This window comes from Sinohyriopsis cumingii, chromosome 4 (assembly GCF_028554795.1).
Source record: "Sinohyriopsis cumingii isolate HCF-2022 chromosome 4, ASM2855479v2, whole genome shotgun sequence".
Classification (NCBI taxonomy): domain Eukaryota; kingdom Metazoa; phylum Mollusca; class Bivalvia; order Unionida; family Unionidae; genus Sinohyriopsis; species Sinohyriopsis cumingii.
The window spans coordinates 57,053,758-57,077,564 of NC_142964.1; the positions used below are offsets into that span (position 1 = coordinate 57,053,758).

Sequence of the window (23,807 nt, forward strand, 5' to 3'; positions counted from 1 at the left end):
TTTTTGATTGTCTAACATAACATCATCGTACACGACTAGATTGTTAACGTCGCCATCAATATCATCAATACCTGGTGCATCATTGATATCTGTAATAAACACAATAACATTTTTTTTAGCGATCGCTGATGCATTCTCGTTGAAATCTTTTAACACCTCGTAGCATCGTTGATCATCTACGCTAGGAGCAACCAAATACAACTTATCCCACTTCATCCATCTCATTATTAAATTGAGTAACAATTGCGTCTTGCCGGATCCAGATGGTCCGATGATAATCATCCGGATCGAGTTTGGTAACGCTGCAACATGCTTAACTGGTTCTCTTGTTTTAGTCGCCGAAAAATCAATTATATTCATATCTCTATACATAAATTATGGATCTATATTGTGTGAAGTGTAGAGTACGTACTGGCACAAATGATATGACAACCGCTACAACAAGAAATAACAGATCGGCCCTTACTGGTAAGTGTGCACAATGCGGTACAAAGAAATTTAGATTTATTTCTATTAAACCCGGGGATGTTTTAAAAAAAAGCGAGGAGGTGATATTGCAGCCAAGTTATCAAAACTCCCCGGAACACCGTGGGCAAAGTATCCAGGAGAAAAGCACCTCCCAGGATATAGCTACTGTGGCCCCGGAACACGATTAGATATCAGACTCGATGATCAAAATCAGCCGCGACCCAGTGAGTATCCAATAAACGCTATCGACGAAGCATGTCGGATACATGATATAGCTTATCGTAGCGGTGATCTGCAACAGCGTCATATCGCGGATGTAAAATTAATTCACGCGTTAAATGCTATTCCCGATAAATCCGTCAAAGAAAAATTGGCCTCATGGTTGGTAAAATCGGCTATGAAAGGTAAATTAATGATTGGAAGCGGAGCTTCTCGCGCTGGTAATTGAAAACGCTAGCGTTTATAATAACAACATGGAATCCATCTATTATTCTCCGAGAGGATACTGGAAAGGAAAGGCCGCAATTGGTAAACTCGCAAGCGCTGCAAAGGTAACAAAGGCCACTGCGGCTAATTGGTTATCCAAACAGGCTATATGGCAAATTTATCTACCACCACCTAAACAAATCAACTTCTCGCGCTTTGATGTCAGCGTACCCAATGAAGTTAATCAAGCTGACATATTATTTCTGCCGCATGACAACGGTTACAAATACGCGCTAACCGTAGTTGATGTTGCGAGTCGATACAAACAAGCGGAGCCGTTAAAAACAAAGTCAGCAACTGAAGTAGCCGCTGCATTTGAAAGAATTTATCGAAGAGGTCCTCTGCGCTGGCCAAATCTACTACAAGTTGATCCCGGTAGTGAATTTCGCGGCGCTGTTTTATCAACGCTGAAACATCATAGCGTCGCGATACGACGAGGTCATACTGCGCTACATCGTGATCAGGCAATTGTTGAACGATTCAATCGGACTCTTGCTGAACGGTTATTTGGGTATCAATACGCGAAGGAATTCATCCAAGAAAAACGATCTCGTGAATAGGTCAAAAGGTTGCCAGGCGTAATTGGAGCGTTAAATAACGAGATTACCCGAGCAATCAACATGAAGCCCAGCGACGCGATTAAATACGAGTATATACCCGGAAGATCAAAAATAGATAGCGTTTCCAAGCCGATTCTCGGCGATGTCACTGTTAGATATCTATATGAACCAGGAGAGCTTGAAGGCGGTAAAAAAAGAGCTACTGATCCTATTTGGAGTGTTACCACACATAACATATCAACGATAACACGATCAACTGGTAGACCACCGATCTATAGACTGGATTCAACTGCTCCTCAGCGCGGATTTACACGCGAGCAACTACAAGTGATACCTGACGATACTCAATTACCCCCGTGTGGTCTTAACTAGCGCCGTTGCGTCTATTACACTCAAGACAGGTCAACCTCACATTGTTTTTAACATGACCGAGACTGTTATCGATTCTGTCCACGGTAAATTGGCGAGCGTCTTTATCCGAATAACGCCAGCGCATTACACAATTACAACTTGCGCAGTGATTATTCTGTTGTTGTCGTAACGCAATTATTAATTCGGCATCAATATCAAAACGCCGCTGTTTTTTTTTATCCTGTTGGCGGTAACCCGAGAGTTTTCTATCAATGACGCTTGCATCGATGACTCCGTCACTGGCTTTGTCACTGGCTTCGTCAATAACAATTCTTCGAAGCTGATTTATCCTTCGTACTCTGGACACTGCAAGATAGACTAGATTTGACCATTCGATGCGATTATCAACCATCCAAACAATTGTGTCCGTGATGGTTAGTCCCTGCGAGGAATGTATTGTTGTTGCGTATCCTAGCGTCCACGGGGATTTATCAGCACGTAGCGCGTCCTCGACGACGCTGATATCAACGAGCACAATATCATTCAGCACGAGAATTTGTTTTTCTGTCCGGCCCGGGATTTCAACTTCAATGTTCTGCCGCCGTGTATCCGCGGGTCTATAACATAACGGCACTGGACGCGTTGGAAACTTTTCCTTATGCAACGTAAACAACTTCCGCTGAAGTGTGTCTCTGACTATCTTTCTACTCGCTACAATCAAATCGTTTGGTCTCCATGTTTCCCAGAATTCATTTAACGGCGTTTCCGGAATCACCTCGCGGATTATTTCACACTGAATTCTATCCGGCTGTAATCTGATTAATTTTTTAACCCCGCGCAGTTGTTCATCAAGTGCCCGGTAATCAGTATCGGTTTCTTCATAATAGTCCACAAAACCCTTTAACCAATCATGTGGACCCTCGCCGACAAATGGTGGTGGTTGGCCATGGTCGCCACACATGATCACCGCTGTATTCGCGCGCAGCAACCAATCAAGAAACATTTGTAAAACATCTAACGAAACAGTACATATCTCATCCCAAATGAAAACCCCAGGAATAAATTTTTCACCCATTCGATCAGGAGTCCACTCACCGCCGCTGTATCGAAAAAAGCTGTGATAAGTAACGGCGTCAACATTTCGTTGTTTTATTTCTCGCGCTAGTCTATGGGTCGGTGTAAGCACGATTATACTTGCCCGCGTTCGAAATAATTCAATTGCCCGAGTCGTCTTTCCCGACCCGCCACAGCCGCTTAAATAAACTGTTTTGTGTCTACAAATTGGATCAGAACACGGTGGTGCATTAGACCATTCTGATAATTTATCACCGCGTAAGTAATTGTTTTCAACGGTGACATCTGCTGACGGGGAATAATCGCGTCGTATTTCATTTTTAATTCTCCATGTACCCCAACTCTCGTCCGGACTAGTAAACTCGGCTACGTTTTCCTTATACGCTACGTCAACATAAAACGAATCAACGGCTACTCTAACCGCGGTGTCGGGGAATCTATTTATCATCGAGAATAAATTGATAGCGGCGTAACCCAGCATAGACGCCCTCAAATGCGGGTATGCCGGGCTGTCTCCGTCGCTGTAGGTAACAACTGTACCCAACTTTGTTCCATTGGACAAGAAAGCTGTTTCGCAGTTCACGTATCTATTTTTCGCCACTGCGTCCTTGATTACGAAATCATATTCTGCGTCATCTATAATCAGCCGTGAGCAATATCGTTTGTAGTCGTGGTTTTTTCCACCTTGTGTGAATTTACCGATTATTCTTCTACCGAGATCTTTTGCCTCGCGGTTTCGTTGGTTGAATATCCTCCTGGACCATTCGATGATATATTCCTCGTCGGCATCGATGTGTTTTTTGGACTCGTCAATTATGCTATCTAGACGCTCCGGTTCTGGTAACCAGACTTCAGTCTGCGCTCGGTATGATATAATCGCGTCACTGACAATCAACGATACAAGCATGCTACAATCAATCATGTACCGTAGCAGCGCTATTGGCAACCACTTCTTTTCAGCCATGTGTCTACCGATCCAAATATAGCAACAGCGATGAAGTCCTGCCGCGAACTCAAATGATACTATGCGAGCGAATCCGGTTAAATCAAAATCAGGCAGTGGTCCATTAATAGCAACACGAGTCATTTCATGTCTGGGGTGTCCAAATCGTTTGAAATACTCAGCGGCGGATCCATACCCGAGAAAACTCGCTGGATAACAGGCAACCATATCAACGGAAATCATAGCGTCGCGGTTGTATTCAGTGTTCCATAGTCCACCGTGATAGTATTCCAAACAACTGGATTGTACATCCGGTAGAAATTCCTTGCGTGTTGGACTCCACGCATTTTTCCTCGCTGCAACATGAGCCGCAACCGATGGAATCGTAAAACAATTTGTTAGCAGTTGTTCATCATGCTCTTCAAATTCTATGGCGGTTTTTTTCATCCTGTTGTGAAACGCTTCAGTGCGATATAATTCGCCGTTTGGTCTTACAAACTGATCAAAGGTATCAGCGCTGCGAAGTAACCACACTGATACAGGGTCGTATTTACACAAATAAGCGATAGCATCAAATAGTTTCCTCTCCGCGAGAAACCCGTTCTCTTCCAGGAATTCCCCCAAGATATACTTTACCGTTCTATCCCGTGGAAACACTGTGATCGCGGGCGTCCACGCGTGTTCGTTATGATCAATAATTTTGATTGGGGATCCATTTGATTTGTACTTCGATTCGTATAATACTTCACCGGTTATCGTTGTAACGGTTATTGGAAATCTCAACGACGTTTCTAATCTCGCTATGTCGCTGATGGTTGCTCCACGCTCGCGCACTGTCTCCTCCCACCGGTTGATTTTGCTACGTCGTAAATCAGTCAACTTGTTTCCTCGACACGCATTTGTAAAATGCTCTGTTACTCGTTCTGCTACACAATTTATCCCCGTTGACTGTTTCATCGGCGCTAGTTTTCCGATATCAGGTTTCTTATTTAACGGGTATATTCCATAAACAACTGCTGTTTCAGGATACGCTCGTTCATAGTATGGTCTGTCAATTCCGGTTAACAACCCCGGCTTGGAGTCGCGGCTAACAATGACTGTTTTCTTTTCGCTGAGAACTGGTTCAAATTTATCACGTATGATCCAATCACCTGATTCCACCCGGACAATGAATTTTACTCTGAAGAAATACTCGCTGGAGCCAAGTTGTGATATTATCGTTGCTGCGCGGTTGTCGTTCATGGTAGCATCAACAACACCATCAATTCGAAATGTTGACCAACTATGAGATGCACCATCACGCTTGAATTCATTGATACAATCGCGTATTTTACTCAACAGGGTTCTATCGTTTATTAACGCTTTTGGTGCGTCCTTGAGGACTCTATCGAGATTGAACTTAATATTTTTCCAGGGCTTAATTGCTGCTAATCTCTCGAACTCATCCATATAATTAAAACAAGTATTTAAATGAAAGAATATAGTATAATGAATCACTGTAAATGGTTGATGATTGGGTCGACAACCCCGTGCAATAAATCATGTAGAGGTGAATTCTGCGGGTACCATTTACAAAGCGTTCGTAATGGTTCTCTTGGTCCCCTCCCGTGCTTGGTTTGCCACGTCGGTGTAAGAGGAAAATCGCAGTTGTGTATCAATTGTGGCGGAAAGCGATACAGGGAACTAAAACGCTATTATGACAAGCGAATTAAAAACGCCGTCATTGACCCCACCGCCGACTTCGTCATCAAAACCCCCCAAGACTACGTTGAAAGATTTATAATTAAACCAAATAATAAATTAGACAAATAGTATTATTATACAAATGGACCAAGAATTTCAGCCGCATCCTGTGCTCGTCAATTACGAGGCATCTCGCGACGGCATTGTTAGAAACCGCAAACTGAAGAAGCCGGTTGGTACCGTAAGTAATCAGGGGTATCTGGTGTTTGGTGCCGGAAAGAAGAAGTACCATGTTCATAGGGCGGTATTTGAGGTATTCAACGGATTAATCGAAAATGGACTTGTGATTGATCATATTAATAATAATAAGACTGATAATTCTCTTATAAACTTGCAAGCTGTCTCGCAGAGTCAAAATACCAAAAAAGGCCAAACCGGTAAATACCCAAAGAAAGCAAAACCCGTAAAGTCATTTGATACAACAACTCACGAGGAAAAAATATTTCAGTCGATGAATGAAGCCAGTAGATACTTTGACATTTGTATCGCCTCAATACGAAAAGTAGCAGAACGAGTATATCAAACAGCAATCTCAAAAAAGACCGGGCATAGAATTCGATTTTCATATGTAGATACGAAGTCACCGGCGCCTATGGCGCTGACGAAGTCGCCATGACAATAAATTGTCCATTCCGGAAGAAAACGAATTATTAAACACCTTCGGAATTGATACGCGGGGGTTTCATTTTTTTTTATTTAAAAACAAGATGTTTTATAGGAATAATGAATATCGAAGACATCAATAATATATTAGCCGAGATTTCAAAATTAAAAAATCAAGGAATTGAATTATCTGATGGTCTCGACAGTGAAAAAATATTATCCGATTATGAAATTATTAACGAGCAATCAAAACGGGGGCGTTTTACCCTGGCCCGCGAGTACTTTTTTGTAAAACGATTACAACATACGATTAATGAAAACTTGTACCACAATGACGCAAATGCATTCATTGGACTATTTACTGCCGTTGAAATAATACGAAAAAAACTCGGACGTGTTTATGAACGACGCCGGGAGATTTCTAGCAAGATCAAAAACATTAGAAGGATTATAGACGAAAACTCCGGCGAGAAATTAGAAATTGCTTCGCAATTGCAATAATGGTAGGCGAATCACTTACTACTCGGCTAGCCAGAGAGCGGCTAGCGGCGCTTAAAAAGTTCATACCGTTACGAGACAGGGTCCGAGAGCAACTTCAAACGCGGCAGCAACTACAAACCGATTTTACTGTTGGAAGCGAACAACTCTTTGCCCCGGTAACTAAAGCGACCAAAGATGTTACGGCGGCAACTGTACCCGTCCTCGATGCGCTTGAAAAGATAGCGGCTCAGACCGAACAAACAAAAAGGTCTTTAGAAACACTAGCGGCTGCTACAACACGGAGGCCACCGCCACTCGCTATAACCGAACCACAAGAACCTTATGTTACAATGGCCGACGAAGAAGAACTAGGTGCTACCGCAAGAGAACCAGAAGAAGAAATACCGGAAGAAACACCGGAAGAAGAAATACCAGAAGAAGAAAAAGAGAGGAATATACCCCGTAATGTACTTAAGAAGAGCACAATAGATCAAATTAGAGACCTCAGGGACAGGAGGGAAGAATTAATTGATTTTACTGCCTCCAATTTTGCTAAGAGCATACGAGATAAGGAGCATATCAATAGCGGTTACAAGAAAAGTATAAAGTCGTTAAAGGATTGGACAAGAATAGTGTATTTAGCGAGTAAACACGAGAATGCATTACTACGTGGTGATGGCCCCGATTACGACGCATTCCACAATAAAGTAAAAAGTAGAATACCAAAAAAAGGAAAAGGATACTCTGTTGGTAAAGAATCCTACGGCGTTACCTGTCCTAACAGTGTTCTCAGTGATATATCACGGCTAGAGGTACTAATCGGAGGAAAACGAGCCGGAAATAACTCTCCGGAAATAATCAATGAGGCCGCTGATATTTGCAAGCGGTTATTTACGGGTGGTATCATGGACGTTAGTGCGTATCGAACGCTCATAGACGAACTCGTGGATGATTAAAAAAATTAAAAAATTATAAAATTATAAAATTATTATCGTTTTTGACTATTTTTGGCCATTTTTTGCCATTTTTTGACTGTTTTTAACCGTTTTTTGGCTATTTTTGGCCATTTTTGACCGTTTTTCGAGGGCAAAAACCCCAGGAAATCATTTAGAGAAAATCGATGTTTTTGCTGAAAAATCGAAAAAAAACGACTATAGGCAACAAAAAACGACCAAAAATGACTAGAAATCAGGAAAAAACCGGAAAAAAACCGGATTTTTATCGAGGGCAAAAACCCCAGGAAATTTTGATAAAATTTATTCCGGTTTTCCACACGGCGGTGGGAAAGGGGAAAGGGGTGATCACAATCACTGGTGATCACAATCACTAATTGAAAAACCGGTGTTTTTATAATAAAGATGATCATACACTACAACCACGATAAACCAGTACTCGTCTACGTGGTAAACTCGCGATTGCCTGTTTACCGCGCGTACTATGGAGATGGTCTCGGTAGCACCATTGCGGGGTTATTTACAAGAATGGCTCCAAAAGTAGCGCCGTTAGCCAAACAATTAGGAATGAAGGCTATTGATGTTATTCGTGATAAGGGTATTAGTGCTATTGGAGATGTTGCCGGAAAGGCGCTTTCTGCAGCAAAGGACAAACTAATGTCGTTGGTGAAATCCAAGAGATTTTCAAGAAAAAAACAGAAACCACCGGTGATGCCATCAACGACGGTGATGCCTGCAAATGTCAGTAAAGTAATAAATAACGCCGTGGAAGAAAAACTAGAGTCGTTGGCGGCTCAGTCATCCACCAACGCGCCCATGAACACAATAGCGGGGGAGTGGTCTTAAACAGAATTCAAAGAAAATCGCAATTGAAAACATCAACATGATAAATAATAAAATGTTTGCGCGAACCGCTGATCCCGCGTTTGATATGGATGCCCCAGTGCGCAGGGATGATTCTGTCCGTGATTATCAATATTATTCTTATTATGCAGCGCAACCCGACCTACGATCGCGAATTGAACTTCAAGTCCAAGATACCAGTAGATACTTTCTGCCATGTGAAGCGTTTATCGAAATTGAGGGAGAACTCGTGACAAATGCCGCCGATAATGCACCATACGCAGATAACGATCGTGTTCGAGTTGGCTTCGTTAACAACGGTATCATGGCGTTATTTGAGAGCGCCAGATATCTTATTGACGGGCGAGAAATTGAATCAATAGAACGCGAGGTTGATGTTGCAACGACGATAATTGGGTTAGCGAGATACTCGGACGATTATACGAGATCGACGGGCCCATCTATGATGTTTGCGAAGGCCACCACCGATAACGCTGATCATCTTCAATACGTTAACGTGCTGGTGGAAAGAGATACCGCAGTTGACCCACAGGCTGAAGCAAATAACCCAGACCGCAGAGCAAGACCAGACGCTAATTTCACTGTTATAAAAAGTCTTAACGATAATTACAATATGGGATTCGCAGCACGAGTAACAATGTTGCAAAGACCACGCCGACAGTTTTCATGCGCGATTCCACTCCATCACATATTTGGATTCTGCAGAAATGTCAGGAGGGTTATCTATGGGGCTAAGCATACAATCGCGCTGACGTGAAGGGGCGATGATAACAATGCAATATGGCATGCTGCTGGCGTCGCTGCCGGTAAAGTCATTTTAACTAAAATGGCATTGTGGATGCCGGTGCTGACTCCATCAGTTACCACGGAAGCACGATTGTTAGCATTTATGGAACAGGGAGGAAAATCGTTGTTGAGTTGGCTAGCGGTAACAACTGATGCTAAAGAGGATAACGTCGCCGATACGTTTACATGGCACCTGGCATCAAAACAGGGTGTTTCAGCCCCGCGTCATATTTTTATAGCGCTACAGAATAGGGAACGATTGGGCAGTCAAGAACGCAGCCATATGATATTTGATAAATTAGGAGTCAGGGATGTTTCGCTGAGAATAAACGGACAACAGGAACCATCCGAGGATATACAGCTTAATTACGGCGACAACCATGTCGCACGTGTGTATCATCGATTGCTGTCATATATGGGTCGTGATCAAAACGTCGACACCGGTTTGCAAATATCACAACTTGATTTTAAAAAGCTGTATCCGATTTATTATTTTTCGTTGGAACATCTTGATTTAACGAGACAATCCGTCGTTGATATACACTTCCGAGCTTGTATAGACCCGGCTGGTGTTAATTATAGAGCGGTTGCTGTCATTCTCAGCGATAAATCAATGCTGCTAGAAGGCGTTGGTGGACGAATGAGAATCGTTGATGCACCAGTGGAAAACATGTAATTGAAAGCACAAACACGTTTACAATAAAATGTCGTATAGTGTCGTCAGTGTAGAGTTGACTGATGGTCAAGTCAAGAAATTACGATCAAAGTCGGCTAAACAGTGCGGGACCACAATAACGCTGAAGCCGTCACAGATGGCGGGTGGTAATCATAAGATATCGTTGACGGCGCGTCAAATAAAACATTTCAATGATGCGATGAAGAATAAAAAGGGTGTTCAGGTAGATTTCTCGGCCGCAGCGATTAAAAACATGGAAAAGACCGGCGGGATATTTCCGTTGTTAGCTGCGATTCCAGCGTTGATTGCCGCGGCCGCACCAGCAGTGGCGAAGGCGGCGGCGTTAGGAGCCGTTGGTACCGCGGCGGGGATGGCATTGAAGAAGGCAACCGGGAAAGGCTATAAAAAAAAACGATCCGTGGCCGGAAAGGGTCTAAGACTACCGGGAACCCCGTATTCATGGTACTCGGGAAAGGGTCTAAGACTACCGGGAACCGTTTATTGACTCGGGAGTCAATGACTCCTGAGTCAATGACTCCCATGTCTAATTTTGATTTAATAGACGCCGCAAACGCGCTAGCGATAAAAAACTTCAGAGGTGTTTTTATGAGGGATCAATTACCGGCGGCACCAAGGAATATTGAAACAGGCATAATTAACCTCGATGGGTCCTCCGGAGCGGGAACTCATTGGGTTGCATACGCGATTGATCCGCGTGCAATCGTCTATTTTGATTCATACGGGTTAGCCCCGCCAAACGAGTTCATGCGGTATATCCGGGCGTGTTCAGCCCGGGCGTTTTATTCCACGTTGCCAACACAGCGATTAAGTGACCCACCGATATGTGGCCGTGAGGCATTGAACGTACTCGCGGCGATTTCATCATCGCGAAAACCACCTCATGTAGTTGTAAACGAATACACTAGTGGGGTCGTAGAGGCCCGGCGGGTTAATTAGAAACGCCGTTTTTTTTTACAATAACGATGATTGATATTTGGGGACGACCGGTTTCGGCGCTGAAGGAATCCACGGAAACGCTCGCCACCGATGACATAAAAAAACTAATCGAGGATGAAATCGCCGATACGTTGAATTTAACCAGTGTTGACCCAGGTGAAATAGTCGTATTTCAAGACCGCCAGGGTAAATTGAAATCCAGTAATGTGTCCCTGGATGATGTTTTAACACGACAGCGTGATGCCGCCGAGGGCACTATCGCATTGTACACCGGCGACGGACGACTCAAACCGGGTGAACATATATCGGCGGTAACATTAGTCAAAGACGGTTTTATAAGGTTGGATAGATCGGTGACCGAACTCGACGCGCAGGTGAAAAAATCTGCCACCGAGGTGAAAAAATCTATCACCGATATACAGCTCACTACCGCTAGTTTTTTCGGGACCCCGACGGTAACCGAACCGAATATTACAACAATAAGGAATACTATTTTGGATTTTGCAACGCTGTCGGGCCAATTTTACACGTTGCGAAAAAATGTTAACAGGGTCGATGACAACTTTGATAAATTCTTTGGTAAAAAAAATACCAAGCTGGATGAGATTACAACAACTATAAATGACATCACTGCGTATGGACAGGAAATAAAAACAATCAAAACTGATGTTGCAACAAACAAAAGGAGTGTAGACGCGCATGAACGGGAAATAGAAATAATCGGCGCTAATGTTGCAACGATCATAAATAATGTAGACTCGCATGGACGGAAAATAGAAACAATCAAAACTGATATTGTAGCGAACAAAAGGAATATAGACGCGCATACACAGGACATAATGACAATCAGAGCTGATATTGAAGCGAACAAAAAGGGTGTAGACGTGTATAGAGGGGAAATAGGAACGATCAAAACTGATGTTGCAACGAGCAAAAGAAATATAGACGTGTATGGACAGGAAATAAAAACAATCAAAACTGATGTTGCATCGAACAAAAGGAATATAGACGCGCATACAGGGAAAATAGAAACAATCGAACTTGATGTTGCAGCGAACAAAAGAAATATAGACGCGCATACAGGGGAAATAGAAACGATCAAAACTGATATTGTAGCGAATAAAAAAGGTATAGACGTGCATGAACAGAGAATAGGAACGATCAAAACTGATATTGTGGCGAACAAGAATAATATAGACGCGCATGAATGGAGAATAGAAACAGTCAAAACTGATGTTGCAGCGAACAAAAAAGATGTGGACGCGCATACACGGGAAATAGATACACTCATTACTAAGGTTGCAGCGAACAAAAAAGATGTGGACGCGCATACACGGGAAATAGATACACTCATTACTAAGGTTGCAGCGAACAAAAAAGATGCGGACGCGCATACACGGGAAATAGATACACTCATTACTAAGGTTGCAGCGAACAAAAAAAATGTGGACGCGCATATACAGGAAATAGATATACTCATTACTAGGGTTGCAGCGAACAAGAATAATATAGACGCGAATTTGCGGAGAATAGAAATAATCGGAACTGATGTTGAAGCGATTAAAGACGGACTACCGAGAGTAGCAGAGCAATTCGAAAAAATAAAAATTCCTCATGAGAACATCATCAACACAGTATACACAATTCGGCATGGATCATTCGATTGGACTCCTACACAGAATACAGTAAATACTACCGCAACTGTTAAGGGCATTTATCGATTGACACTGGTTTCAATGATGCAGTTTAATATATTATCGTCGAGTTCATCCGGGTTTAACAATACAATATCAACAATTATAGACAAGAACGCAACTGAACAGTTTACAATTTATGCCGTTGATGGAAATTTAGCCCGGGCAAACATCACATGGTATGTGGAATTTGTAGCGAATCTAAGTAATTAAAAACACTAGCTCTTTTAGAATAAAATGACCACCAGGGTAATTGAATCAGAGGTATCACCGACGTCACATCAATATCGATTCGATACCGCAAAAGAATTCTCCGCGAACTTAAAAACGCTTTCCGAACAATACCGTGCAAAAATAAAAAAATACCGTCGTAAAATAACCGCCATCGACGCGGTCGTGTACTCGGTGTCGGGTATAGTAGCTGGCACCGGTGTTATTTTATCCACGGTGACCACGATAGCCCCGATCGCTGTTCCAATCGCTGTCTCCGCGATGACAACAGTTGCTGGAGTCGCCAACGCAATCACTAGAAAGATATCATCGTGTTTTCAGAAAAAACTCAACGAGTATACAGTAAAACATCAAATAGTATCCGACGCATACTCGAAATTATCCGGGTTGATCTCATTATCGATTGATAATTTGTTCGTATCCGATGTTGAATTCTCCACGATGGTCCAGTTGTATAGCTCCGCGATGTCAAAAATCGAGGATTTTTAACTGGAAGCCGGAACCACCTGGTTGCTGAAATTAGACACTAAAGACAACGAATAATAATAATGTCGCTGAACCCAGAAGGGTTTCAGTTGCTTCAACGGATCGCGGAGAACACCACTCCGGTACAAACAAATATGATATCGATAACGTCAACGAAACCCGAATTCAGTGTGAACTTCCCGTCGCCGGTTCCAGTGAAGGAAATAGCGCTGGCAAAATTGCGAATATATCACAGTTGGCCTAATATTCGAGCGAACGCATTTAACGGACAACAACCTAATAACTCGCTGGTTTTTGCACGGACAAATAAACCCGATGGGACCCCAAACTGGGAGGAGGTTACAATACCAACTGGGTCATACCAAATAGAGCAAATCAATAAAGAATTTCAACGCAGGATAAAATCGATCACAGGAAAAGAATCAAAAATCGCTATTACGGTTCATGAACCGACGTTATCGTCGACGATTGAAATAAGCACACCGGGGTATATGGTTGATATTTATAACAGTTCAATAAGAACCATACTAGGATGGCCTAAGAATCCACCCGCGGACGCCCCCCCATCAACTATCCTCAAATACGATAACGGAGATGGTGGTAGGCATATTGCTCCATACAACGTAAATATTGCATCGGTGATAGCAATCAATCTAGTATGTGATGTTATCGAAGGGAGTTACCAGGTGGATACCAAGCAATCAAATCAGGCTCAACAGGGATATATCCTTTATTCGTTTTCACCAACAGCCCCTCCGGGATTTTTAATCGTTGAGAGTCCGATTAATCCGGTCTATATGCGATGCCATGATCGGTTTTTAACGAGAATTAATTTTAGAATTACCGATCAGTCAAATAACCTAATTGATCTACAAGAGGAGGAGTTAGTGATCACTCTGTTTGTAAGATCATAGCAGCAGGGGGGGGCGATGACATCGACGCGGTCGTCGATGTGCTTACCGGACGCTGACGACGCTGGGATCGGCGCGCAGAAGGTATTAATTAAACCAAATGACGTCACCATCGTGTAAGATGGACCGACGTCGTTTTTTTTTTACCAGCGCTGACTACACCGGATCCGCTGAGTGCAGAAAGTACTAATTAAGCCAAATGACGTTTGGACAAAATGTCGGATTCGCCCCCCCTGCTGCTCACACAGACTATGTGTGACCAACACTTTCTTCAAATGCATGGAGATCCACCAGGTGTCATGGAGACACCCACATTCACACCACTGGCACCAGCTAGACCTCCTGATCACCAGGCATGTAGAACTGGCCAGTATCCTCCTCACCTGCAGCTACCACAGTGTCGACTGCGACATGGACCATTCCCTCGTGGCCAGCAAGGTGCGAATATTACCCAAGAAGCTGCACCACACTAAGAAGAAGGGTCATCCACGCATCAACACCTGCTGTGCAAGCAACCCAGATAAAGCACAGCAGTTCATCAGCAAACTGCAGGAAGCTCTCACCAAAGTGGCACCTGATGACACCATTGACTCCAAGTGGTCCTATCTCCGTGACTCTGTGTACAATTCAGCAATCACAGCTTATGGGAAGAGAGAGCAAACAAATGTTCAAACTGGGAGAATAAGGAGCCCGTGACTGAGGCAAAGAGGAAAGCCCTCCTGGCATACAAGGCTGCACCTAGCCCCAGAACACTACAACCCTTCAGGACTGCAAGGAACAACGCCCAGAAGACCGACCGCCGCTGTGCCAACACCTACAGGCTAACCTTTGCAACAGTATACAGACAGCTGCCAACACCGGGGATGCAAGAGGAATGTATGAGGGTATCAAGATGACAACAGGCCCCCCCCCCACCTCCAAGACTGTCCCCTCCTCAAGTCTAAGACAGGCGAAGTCATCACAGACCAGGGAAACAACTGAAGCGATGGGTTGAGCACTATCTTGAGCTATATGCAACCCAAAATGTCATTGACACTGCCCTGGAAGCCATTCCAGACCTGCCTGTCATGGAGGAACTAGACACACAGCCCACCTTGGAAGAGCTCGGAAAAGCTATCTATTGCCCTGCCTGTGGGAAAGCTCCTTGAAGCGACGCAATTCCGCCTGAAGTCCTCAAGAGCAGGAAACCAGCACTGCTCCAACTCCTACACATACTCCTCTGCCTCTGCTGGGAACAGGGATATATCCCACAGGACATGCGCGACGCCAACATCGTAACTTTGTACAAGAACAAAGGAGACCATAGCAACTGCAACAATTACCGGGGCATCTCCCTCCTTAGCACACATTCAAGAACTTTAGCGAGGGAGTGTACATCCATACCAGGGCTGAAGGTAAGCTGTTCAACATTGCCCGTCAACATGCTAAGACTAAAGTCAAAGATGTACTCATCCGCGAATTACTTTTCGACGACGATGAAGCCTTGACATCAGACATGGAAGATGTACTTCAGCAGCTGGTATGCCGCCTCTCTCCCACGCTTGTAAGGAATTTGGACTGACCATCAGTTTGAAGAAAATGAACGTCATGATGCAGGACGCAGACTCCCCTCCCTCTGTCACCACCGATGGGTACAACTTGGAAGTTGTCGAGAACTTCACATACCTCGGGTCCAACATCTCCAGGTCACTCTCCATTGAATCTGGGATGAACGGCAGGATTGCTAAGGCAGCAGCAGTGATGGCCAGACTTAACCAGAGGGTTTGGAACAACCCCAACCTCACCGAGAAGACCAAACTGCATGTCTACTAAGCCTGCATGCTCAGCTCACTCCTCTACAGCAGCAAAACATGGGCCACCTACGCAAGACACAGATGTCTGCGGCGCATTCTGCACATCCAGTGGCAGAACAAAGTACCCAACACAGAGGTTCTAGAATGTGCTAGCATGAACAGCATGTTCTCCATTCTCAGCAAGAGGCACCTTTGATGGCTCGGCCATGTCAAGAGAATGGACCCAGGCTGCATTCCCAATGACCTGTTATGTGGGGAGTTAGAAGAAGGTGCACGACCAACTGGACGACCACATCTGCGATACACATATATTTGCAAGAAGGACATGAAGACGGCCAACATCAATGTCAACGACTGCAAGAGCTGTGCTAACGACCATTCCACCTGGCATCAAGCTGTCAGGCAGGGAGTTCAAAAAGCAGAGGAAGACAGAATAAGAAAACAAACTGAAAAGAGAGCTAGAAAGAAGAATAAACAAAAGCTTATTCTGGAGCTACACCATCGTCTCCCATAGACAGACGGATGCCAAGAAGAAGAAGATATATGATAATTGCTAGAATGCTTGCAAATTTAATCAGGCAACTTACATATGTTAACAAACATGCATACCAAATTTTTTTTGTTGACCTCAAGCGGTTTATGCTTATTCATACTAACAAGGTTTTTGACCAAAATAAATCCTTTGAGTCTTTGTCCAAAAATGACTATGTTAACGAATGTAAAAATTGCTGAAATTGTCTGAAGTCTAACAGGTCATCTAAAGATGTACACCTGCCTAATTTCCTTTAACTGAGTGTCTTTTGCAGAGTTTTGAAAAATGGACAAATGTATGGATGGACAGACTGGACTAAATTAAGGGCCATATAATTTAGAAATCTCAGATCACACAACCATTCATAATTGTCCTGTGCAATTCAATAATCATGCAAAGGATTTTGCCAAGTGACTTGCTTGGCTCCACTCTTTAATACATTTTGAAAACTGTAGACTTTTTGAGAACAAATTTCTTGTTAGGCTGTATTGTTTTCTTTAGTAAGAAGATACATTTTGTGTTAAATGTGTTTTGAAAATAATGCCTGACACATTTCTCAGAAAGCTGCCATATTGTTCTTTTTAATTTATAATGAAAAGTAACACATGACCCAGCATCATAACATGTAGCATACATTTTTGGTATTTCAATTTATTTGGATAAGCCCAATAATACAAAGCATAATGAAATATCTAATCCCCAATTGTCATTAGTTTCATTATTAGAGTTAATAATTTATCCATCACTTCAAACGATGCACATATGGTTCCAGAATCAATCTATGAAACTTAATAATTTCCATTCATTCAGAATTATGTGAATTCCCATACCATTCTAGGTGATTACATAATTTTCCTCATTCTCAAATCTTCTCAATCATTGACACTGAGGAGACAGCATGTTCATTTGGTTTTTCTTGGTGTATAGTATAAAGAGGTTTGATAAGATGATAATGCCTTATTGGGACCAAAATATGCGGTTAGCTTGAAAATGGAGGTGGGTTAGATAGGACAATTTGAGAGAGAGAGAGAGAGAGAGAGAGAGAGAGAAAGACTTGCCTTCTTTTCCTAGTCTCTTCCTGAGACATTGTGTAATTGGCTATTTCAATCTTGAAGTTACAAACTTCATCTTCTCTCTTATCTCTGTTGTAGAGAAAGTCTATAGACATACGACCAGCACCCTTGCCCTTGACATAAACAGTGACCTTTTTTCCCACAGGTACCTTTAGAAAGCCAAAATAAACGAATCTATGTGTATGAAGATTGTTACAGAATTAGGCAAAGAAATAACTTGGTTTTGTCTTAAAACAATTCGACTATTTCTCGTTGTACATGCGTACAACGTTATTTATGCTGAATGTGTTTTTCCAGGTAAGCGACTGTATTAACATGTACCTAGCCACAGAGATTACTTGTGACAGGTATCATGACTAACATGACGTACACGGGTATTCTACCCTTACTTGTACTCACTCTTCTATGGATTTAAGTAAGACCAATTTCTAAAAACCAAACTGGTCATTTTTGGATCACGTCAAGGAGTATACACTCTCCATTGTTCTCCAGCCTTAGGGGTAAGTGTTAAATTTACATTTTTATTTGATATGCAAAGCTTATTCAGTTTGTAATGTCTTATCACATAAAAATGTGTTTATTACAACACAGATTTAAAGTATTATCATATATCTAGAGATTATACAGAAACTATCATGTTCAATTTGGTTTTATTGTAGCCAATTCTGACTGTGTTCGTAGCTGACTGTGTTTGTAGCTGACTGTTATGGTAGCTGACCGTGTTTGTAGCTGACTGTTTGAAGCTGATTCTGACTGTTATTGTAGCTGACTGTTATTGTAGCTGATTGTGGCTGTCGCTGTGATTGTGTCTATGAAATGTGACTGTCAATGTGACTGTGAATATTACTAGAGTGGTCTGAAGCTGTCCGAAGCCATCTAAAGTTGCTTAGAGCTATCAGGAGTTTCCAGAACAATTAATGCTACATGCTGTCAATATGTATGTATGTATGTATGTACGTATGTTTGTGCCACGGACGAAGACATAGCAAAATTGAAAACGTGCTGTATGCTGTCTGTACATGTAAGGTATGACTGTACTCGTGGTGGATTCATAAAGGGTGCGAGCGGTCGATAAGAGTGTGGACCAACCCAAGGAATCATGCGACTGTACAAGGGGTCTAGCAGCATACGTTTGGACCATTTGTTGTTCCATGGCATTTTTGTTTATATTCATTAGATTATTTTGAATCTTAGTTGTGTTAAGATTATTTTGAATCTTAATAGAATTTATGTTCGAGATTATGTGAATCTCTTACTGTGTAAAGTACTGTTTGAGGTGTATGTGCAGTCCATGAGGATTCTTGGATCTGTACTTCATTTTGATTTAATACTTTTTTTGTTTATTTTCGACGTGTGAATGTTGTGTAGAGTGATTTGAGTAAATCCTAAGTTGAAAGCGTGAGAGAATCATTGTATTTTTACATCATATATTTATCTTTATTAATTCATTCATAAATTTCCATCTTTCTCACACTGTGTTTGTCTTGCTCATTTAGTCCAAAACCCACTCGGTTGCAATTCGGCGACAATGGTGTCAGAAGTGGGATATTTGGATTAAGTGAATCGTCATGACAATGTGTGTGAAAGTAAACTCTTATTGTTTATATTCGTTTGTGACCTTCTTGAGAAGATAATCAAGTAGGTGTTCATTTTGTTTTAGTAGCTCTAGGTCTGTGGGTCTAGTATAAATATATATTCATTTTGTTTGGGCTGCCTTCATCAGGAATAGTTTCTTTTGTAAAATTAAATTTGTTTTGTTAATATTAGTCATGTCATCCCTTAAGGACTTGTTCGCCTTAGGCAAAGATCTTGGGTATGAGGGAGAAAGTTTAAGGGAATTTATTAAGGAAGAACAAGCCCGGGAGAGGGATGAAAGGGTAAAGGCGAGGGAATTAGAAAGGGAAGAACACGCCCGGGAAAGGGATGAAAGGGTAAGGGCGAGGGAATTCAAAAGGGAAAAGATAGAACTTGAAAAACAGGCCGAAAGGGAAAAGATAGAACTAGAAAAACAGGCTGAAAGGGAAAAGATAGAATTAGAGAAGGAAAAGATAGAACTAGAAAAACAGGCTGAAAAGGAAAGGATAGAATGGGAAAGGGGAGCTGAGAGGGAGAAGATAGAGTTCAAAAAACAAGCAAGGTTAGAAGCTTTGGAGGTAGAAGAAAGATTAAGGCAACGAGATCATGAACGTAAGGTAGAGTTAGCAACAGCTAGAAAAGGAGAACACGATTCTGCCTCTAGTAAATTAAAGGGTCCCAAACTACCCCCCTTTGCCGATGAGAATGATAACATGGATAGTTATCTTCATCGGTTTGAGCGGTATGCGGAGAACCAGAAGTGGAGTCAAAATGACTGGGCACTGCATCTCAGTGCTTTATTAAAAGGTAAAGCACTGGATGTGTACTCACGATTTCCTAGAGATGATGTGTTCAGATACGACGTCCTGAAGGAAGCACTTCTAAAAAGGTACGAGCTGACTGAACAGGGTTTTCATAAAAAGTTCAGGTGTAGCTAGTTGTGCTAAGATTATTCTGAATCTTAATAGAATTTATGTTCGAGATTATGTGAATCTCTTATTGTGTAAAATACTGTTTGAGGTGTATGTGCAGTCCATGAGGGTTCTTGGATCTGTACTTCATTTTGATTTAATATTTTTTTTTGGTTTATTTTCGATGTGTGAATGTTGTGTAGGGTGATTTGAGTAAATTGTATGTTGAGAGCGTGAGAGAATCATTGTATTTTTACATCATATATTTATCTTTATTAATTCATTCATAAATTTCCATCTTTCTCACACTGTGTATGTCTTGTTCATTTAGTCTAAAAACCTACTCGGTTGCAATTCTGCGACAAAGATTTCTGAGAACCTGGAATGTACAATTAGCAAATTCTGCAAACTCTTGAGTTTATTAAGCATATATAGCAAGAAGAATTGCCATCGGAATAGCTCCAAATTATGGAACACACAATGGAGACCCTAAGAATTTGAAATATTACAATACTATATTTTACTACTCCATATGGAATGGTTTTTAAAAATAAAGTCAAACCCACTTATGTCGACCTGGTTTATCTTGAGAACCCCGTGTAAGTCGATTGTTTTCGTCCAGTCCCGAAAAAAACTTTGTTATGCTAATCACCCACCCACCCCAGATCATGACCCCTGTTAAGTTGATAATCCCGTTATGTCAGACATAAGTTTCAGTCTGAAGTAACATATGGATCCAATTAATTCAACAAAATGCAACTTTTAATGTCCATCTCTTTAGAAGTGCTAATTAACCAATCTCTTAAGTGCATGGCTTATCACTTGTATAGAGTGGAGAAAATTATGTTGTAAACAATACTTTAGGGTAAGGAAATTGAATGAATGCATTTCAGACCTTTACATCAGCTGCATTCAAAATGGACATCATCAAATATCAACACAATGACAATATAGTTCGTTCCACACAGCATCGCAAATTTGATCTTATCTGTAACTCTGAAAATTATCAGGTCACCATCATTAAATGTAGCTACAACTACCTAATTTGTTTTACATAACATATTTAAAATGGATTAAGTAGTTTTCGATATATATATAACGACACTGGCCCGAATATTTATGTAGTTTCAGATAGGATAAAATTTATGATGCTTTGTGGAACAACTCGCAGTGTAATTCCATTCCAATATCATCATGGTCAGTAACCAACTTAATCCATAAACAATTAACAACTTTGGTTCAGAGTTCACTTATAAAGTAAACAGCTGAAGTGTTTCCATGCTTGGTGTGCTTGTAGACCTTTAACGTCAGTATGGTTAGATGACATGACTTACAATCATCGATAAATAGAAACCCACTGAAGTCCAAACTAAGCTGGTTCCCCAACCAACACGTTATTGTTTTGAACAAGAGTAAATAAAGCATCAATGGTAATGTTTAAAAAATCCATAGAGCTAAATATATCTTTAATAATGAAGTTGTTAATCGCTGTACTGTGATTACAGATTCTTCAACACAAGAGAATGAAGCGGAAAGTGACTACTGTTCTATCTTAAATCAAATATCAAAGCCTTGATATCCATCAAAGAGATTAGCTGACTCTCCTTCTGGCACTGTGTCGTTGCTGACAGTTACTTATCAAATTTGAATGGGATATGAGACTAGATGAACAGAATAAGTTGATACCGACAGCTCATCTTTTTTTCTGGTATTAAGGAGAATTTTGTTGGTAAAAACTGGCATATACCGGTGTAATGGAACATCTTATCATCAACAAAAGCGATAGATTTTCACACAATAATGGTCAGTTACATTTTGCTATTAGTCAGCACTGCTCCAGCCCCTACAAATACTCCTCTGCCTTTGCTGGGAACAGGGATACATCCCACAGGACATGCATGATGCCAACATCACCACTTTGTACAAGAACAAAGGAGACCGCAGCGACTGCAACAACTACCGGGGCATCTCCCTCCTCAGCATCATCGGAAAGGCTTTCGTCCATGTTGCCTTGGCGTGCTTGCAGATTCTAGCCTCCTGCGTTTACCCAGAGTCCCAGTGTGGATTTCAAGCTGGCAGGTCAACTTTGACATGATCTTCTCACTATGACAGCTGCAAGAGAAGTGTTGCAAGTAGTAGATGCCCCTCTACATTGCCTTCATAAACCTGACAAAGGCGTTTGACCTGGTTAGTCGGAGTGGACTCTTCAGACTCCTGCAGAAAATTGGCTGCCCCCCACGTCTGCTTGCTGTCATCATGTCATTCCACGAGAACATGCACAGCACAGTGTGCTTCAATGGCGCAACATCTGAAGCCTTCCCAGTCATCAGCGGAGTCAAACAAGGCTGTGTCCTTGTGCCGATGTTCTTTGCCATCTTCTTCTGCATGCTTTTCCAGCACGCATTCAAGGACTGCAGCGAGGGAGTGTACATCCATATCAGGGCTGACGGCAAGCTGTCTGCGTGCTAAGACTAAAGTCACAGAGGTACTCATCATGTGAATTACATTTTGCCAATGATACAGCCTTGACATCACACATGGAAGATGGACTTCAGCAGCTGGCATGCCGCCTCTCCCATGCTTGTAAGGAATTTGGACTGACCATTAGTTTGAAGAAAACGAACGTCATGGTGCAGGATGCAGACAATCCTCCTTCTGTCACCATCAATGGGTACAACTTGGAAGTTGTCGAGAACTTCACATACCTTGGGTCTAACATCTCCAGCTCACTCTCCATTGATTCTTGGGTGAACTGCAGGATTGCTAAGGCAGCAGCAGTGATGGCCAGACTTAACCAGAGAGTCTGGAACAACCCCAACCTCACAGAGAAGACCAAACTGTGTGTCTACCAAGCCTGTGTGCTCAGCTCACTTCTCTACAGCAGCGAAACATGGACCACCTATGCAAGACATGAGAGGAAACTCAACAACTTCCACCTGAGATGTCTGTGGCGCATTCTGCACATCAAGTGGTTGGACAAAGTACCCAACACAGAGGTTCTAGAACGTGCCAACATCATCAGCATGTTCTCCATTCTCAGCGAGAGGCGCCTTCGCTGGCTTGGCCATGTCAAGAGAATGGACGCAGGCTGCATTCCCAAGGACCTGTTATATGGAGAGTTAGCAGAAGGTGCACGACCAACTGGACGACCACATCTGCAATACAAAGATGTTTGCAAGAAGGATATGAAGACGGCAAACATCAATGTCAATGACTGGGAGAGCTGTGCAAACAACCGTTCCAGCTGGCGTCTAGCTGTCTGGCAGGGAGTTCAAAACGCAGAGGAAGAGAGAAAAATAAAACAAGCTGAAAAGAGAGCTAGAAAGAAGGATAAACAAAAGTTTACTTTGGAGCTACGCCATCGTCTCCCGTAGACAGACGGATGCCAAGATTAGTCAACACTAACAAAAGAAAATACTTTAAAAAGGTATAATCGTACGTGTACTTAAATTGGCCTAGAGTTTGGTCAACGTGAGAAGATTCTTGTTTTGCTGAGGCTACCACAGGGATGAGGCTATTCACAGGAAAACAAAAACAACTTTAAACCATTGACATTGTTGTGTAACTTAAGTGTTGTAAAAATGTGTGACTTCTTAATCTCATATAAAAGATCTCCAATCTTCATTTTTTTGTAACTTGGCATGATTTAGTTATTAT

General features: G+C 42.1%; 1 protein-coding gene across 1 annotated transcript in view; it reads right to left on the reverse strand.

Moving 5' to 3' along the window:
* LOC149801209 (complement C3-like) overlaps positions 1–23,807 on the reverse strand; it is a 272,151-nt gene that overhangs the window by 76,572 nt on the left and 171,772 nt on the right. The window contains exon 22 of the mRNA XM_089956779.1: positions 17,650–17,813. Coding sequence (XP_089812905.1) covers positions 17,650–17,813 — 164 coding nt within the window. The remainder of the gene's footprint in view (positions 1–17,649; positions 17,814–23,807) is intronic.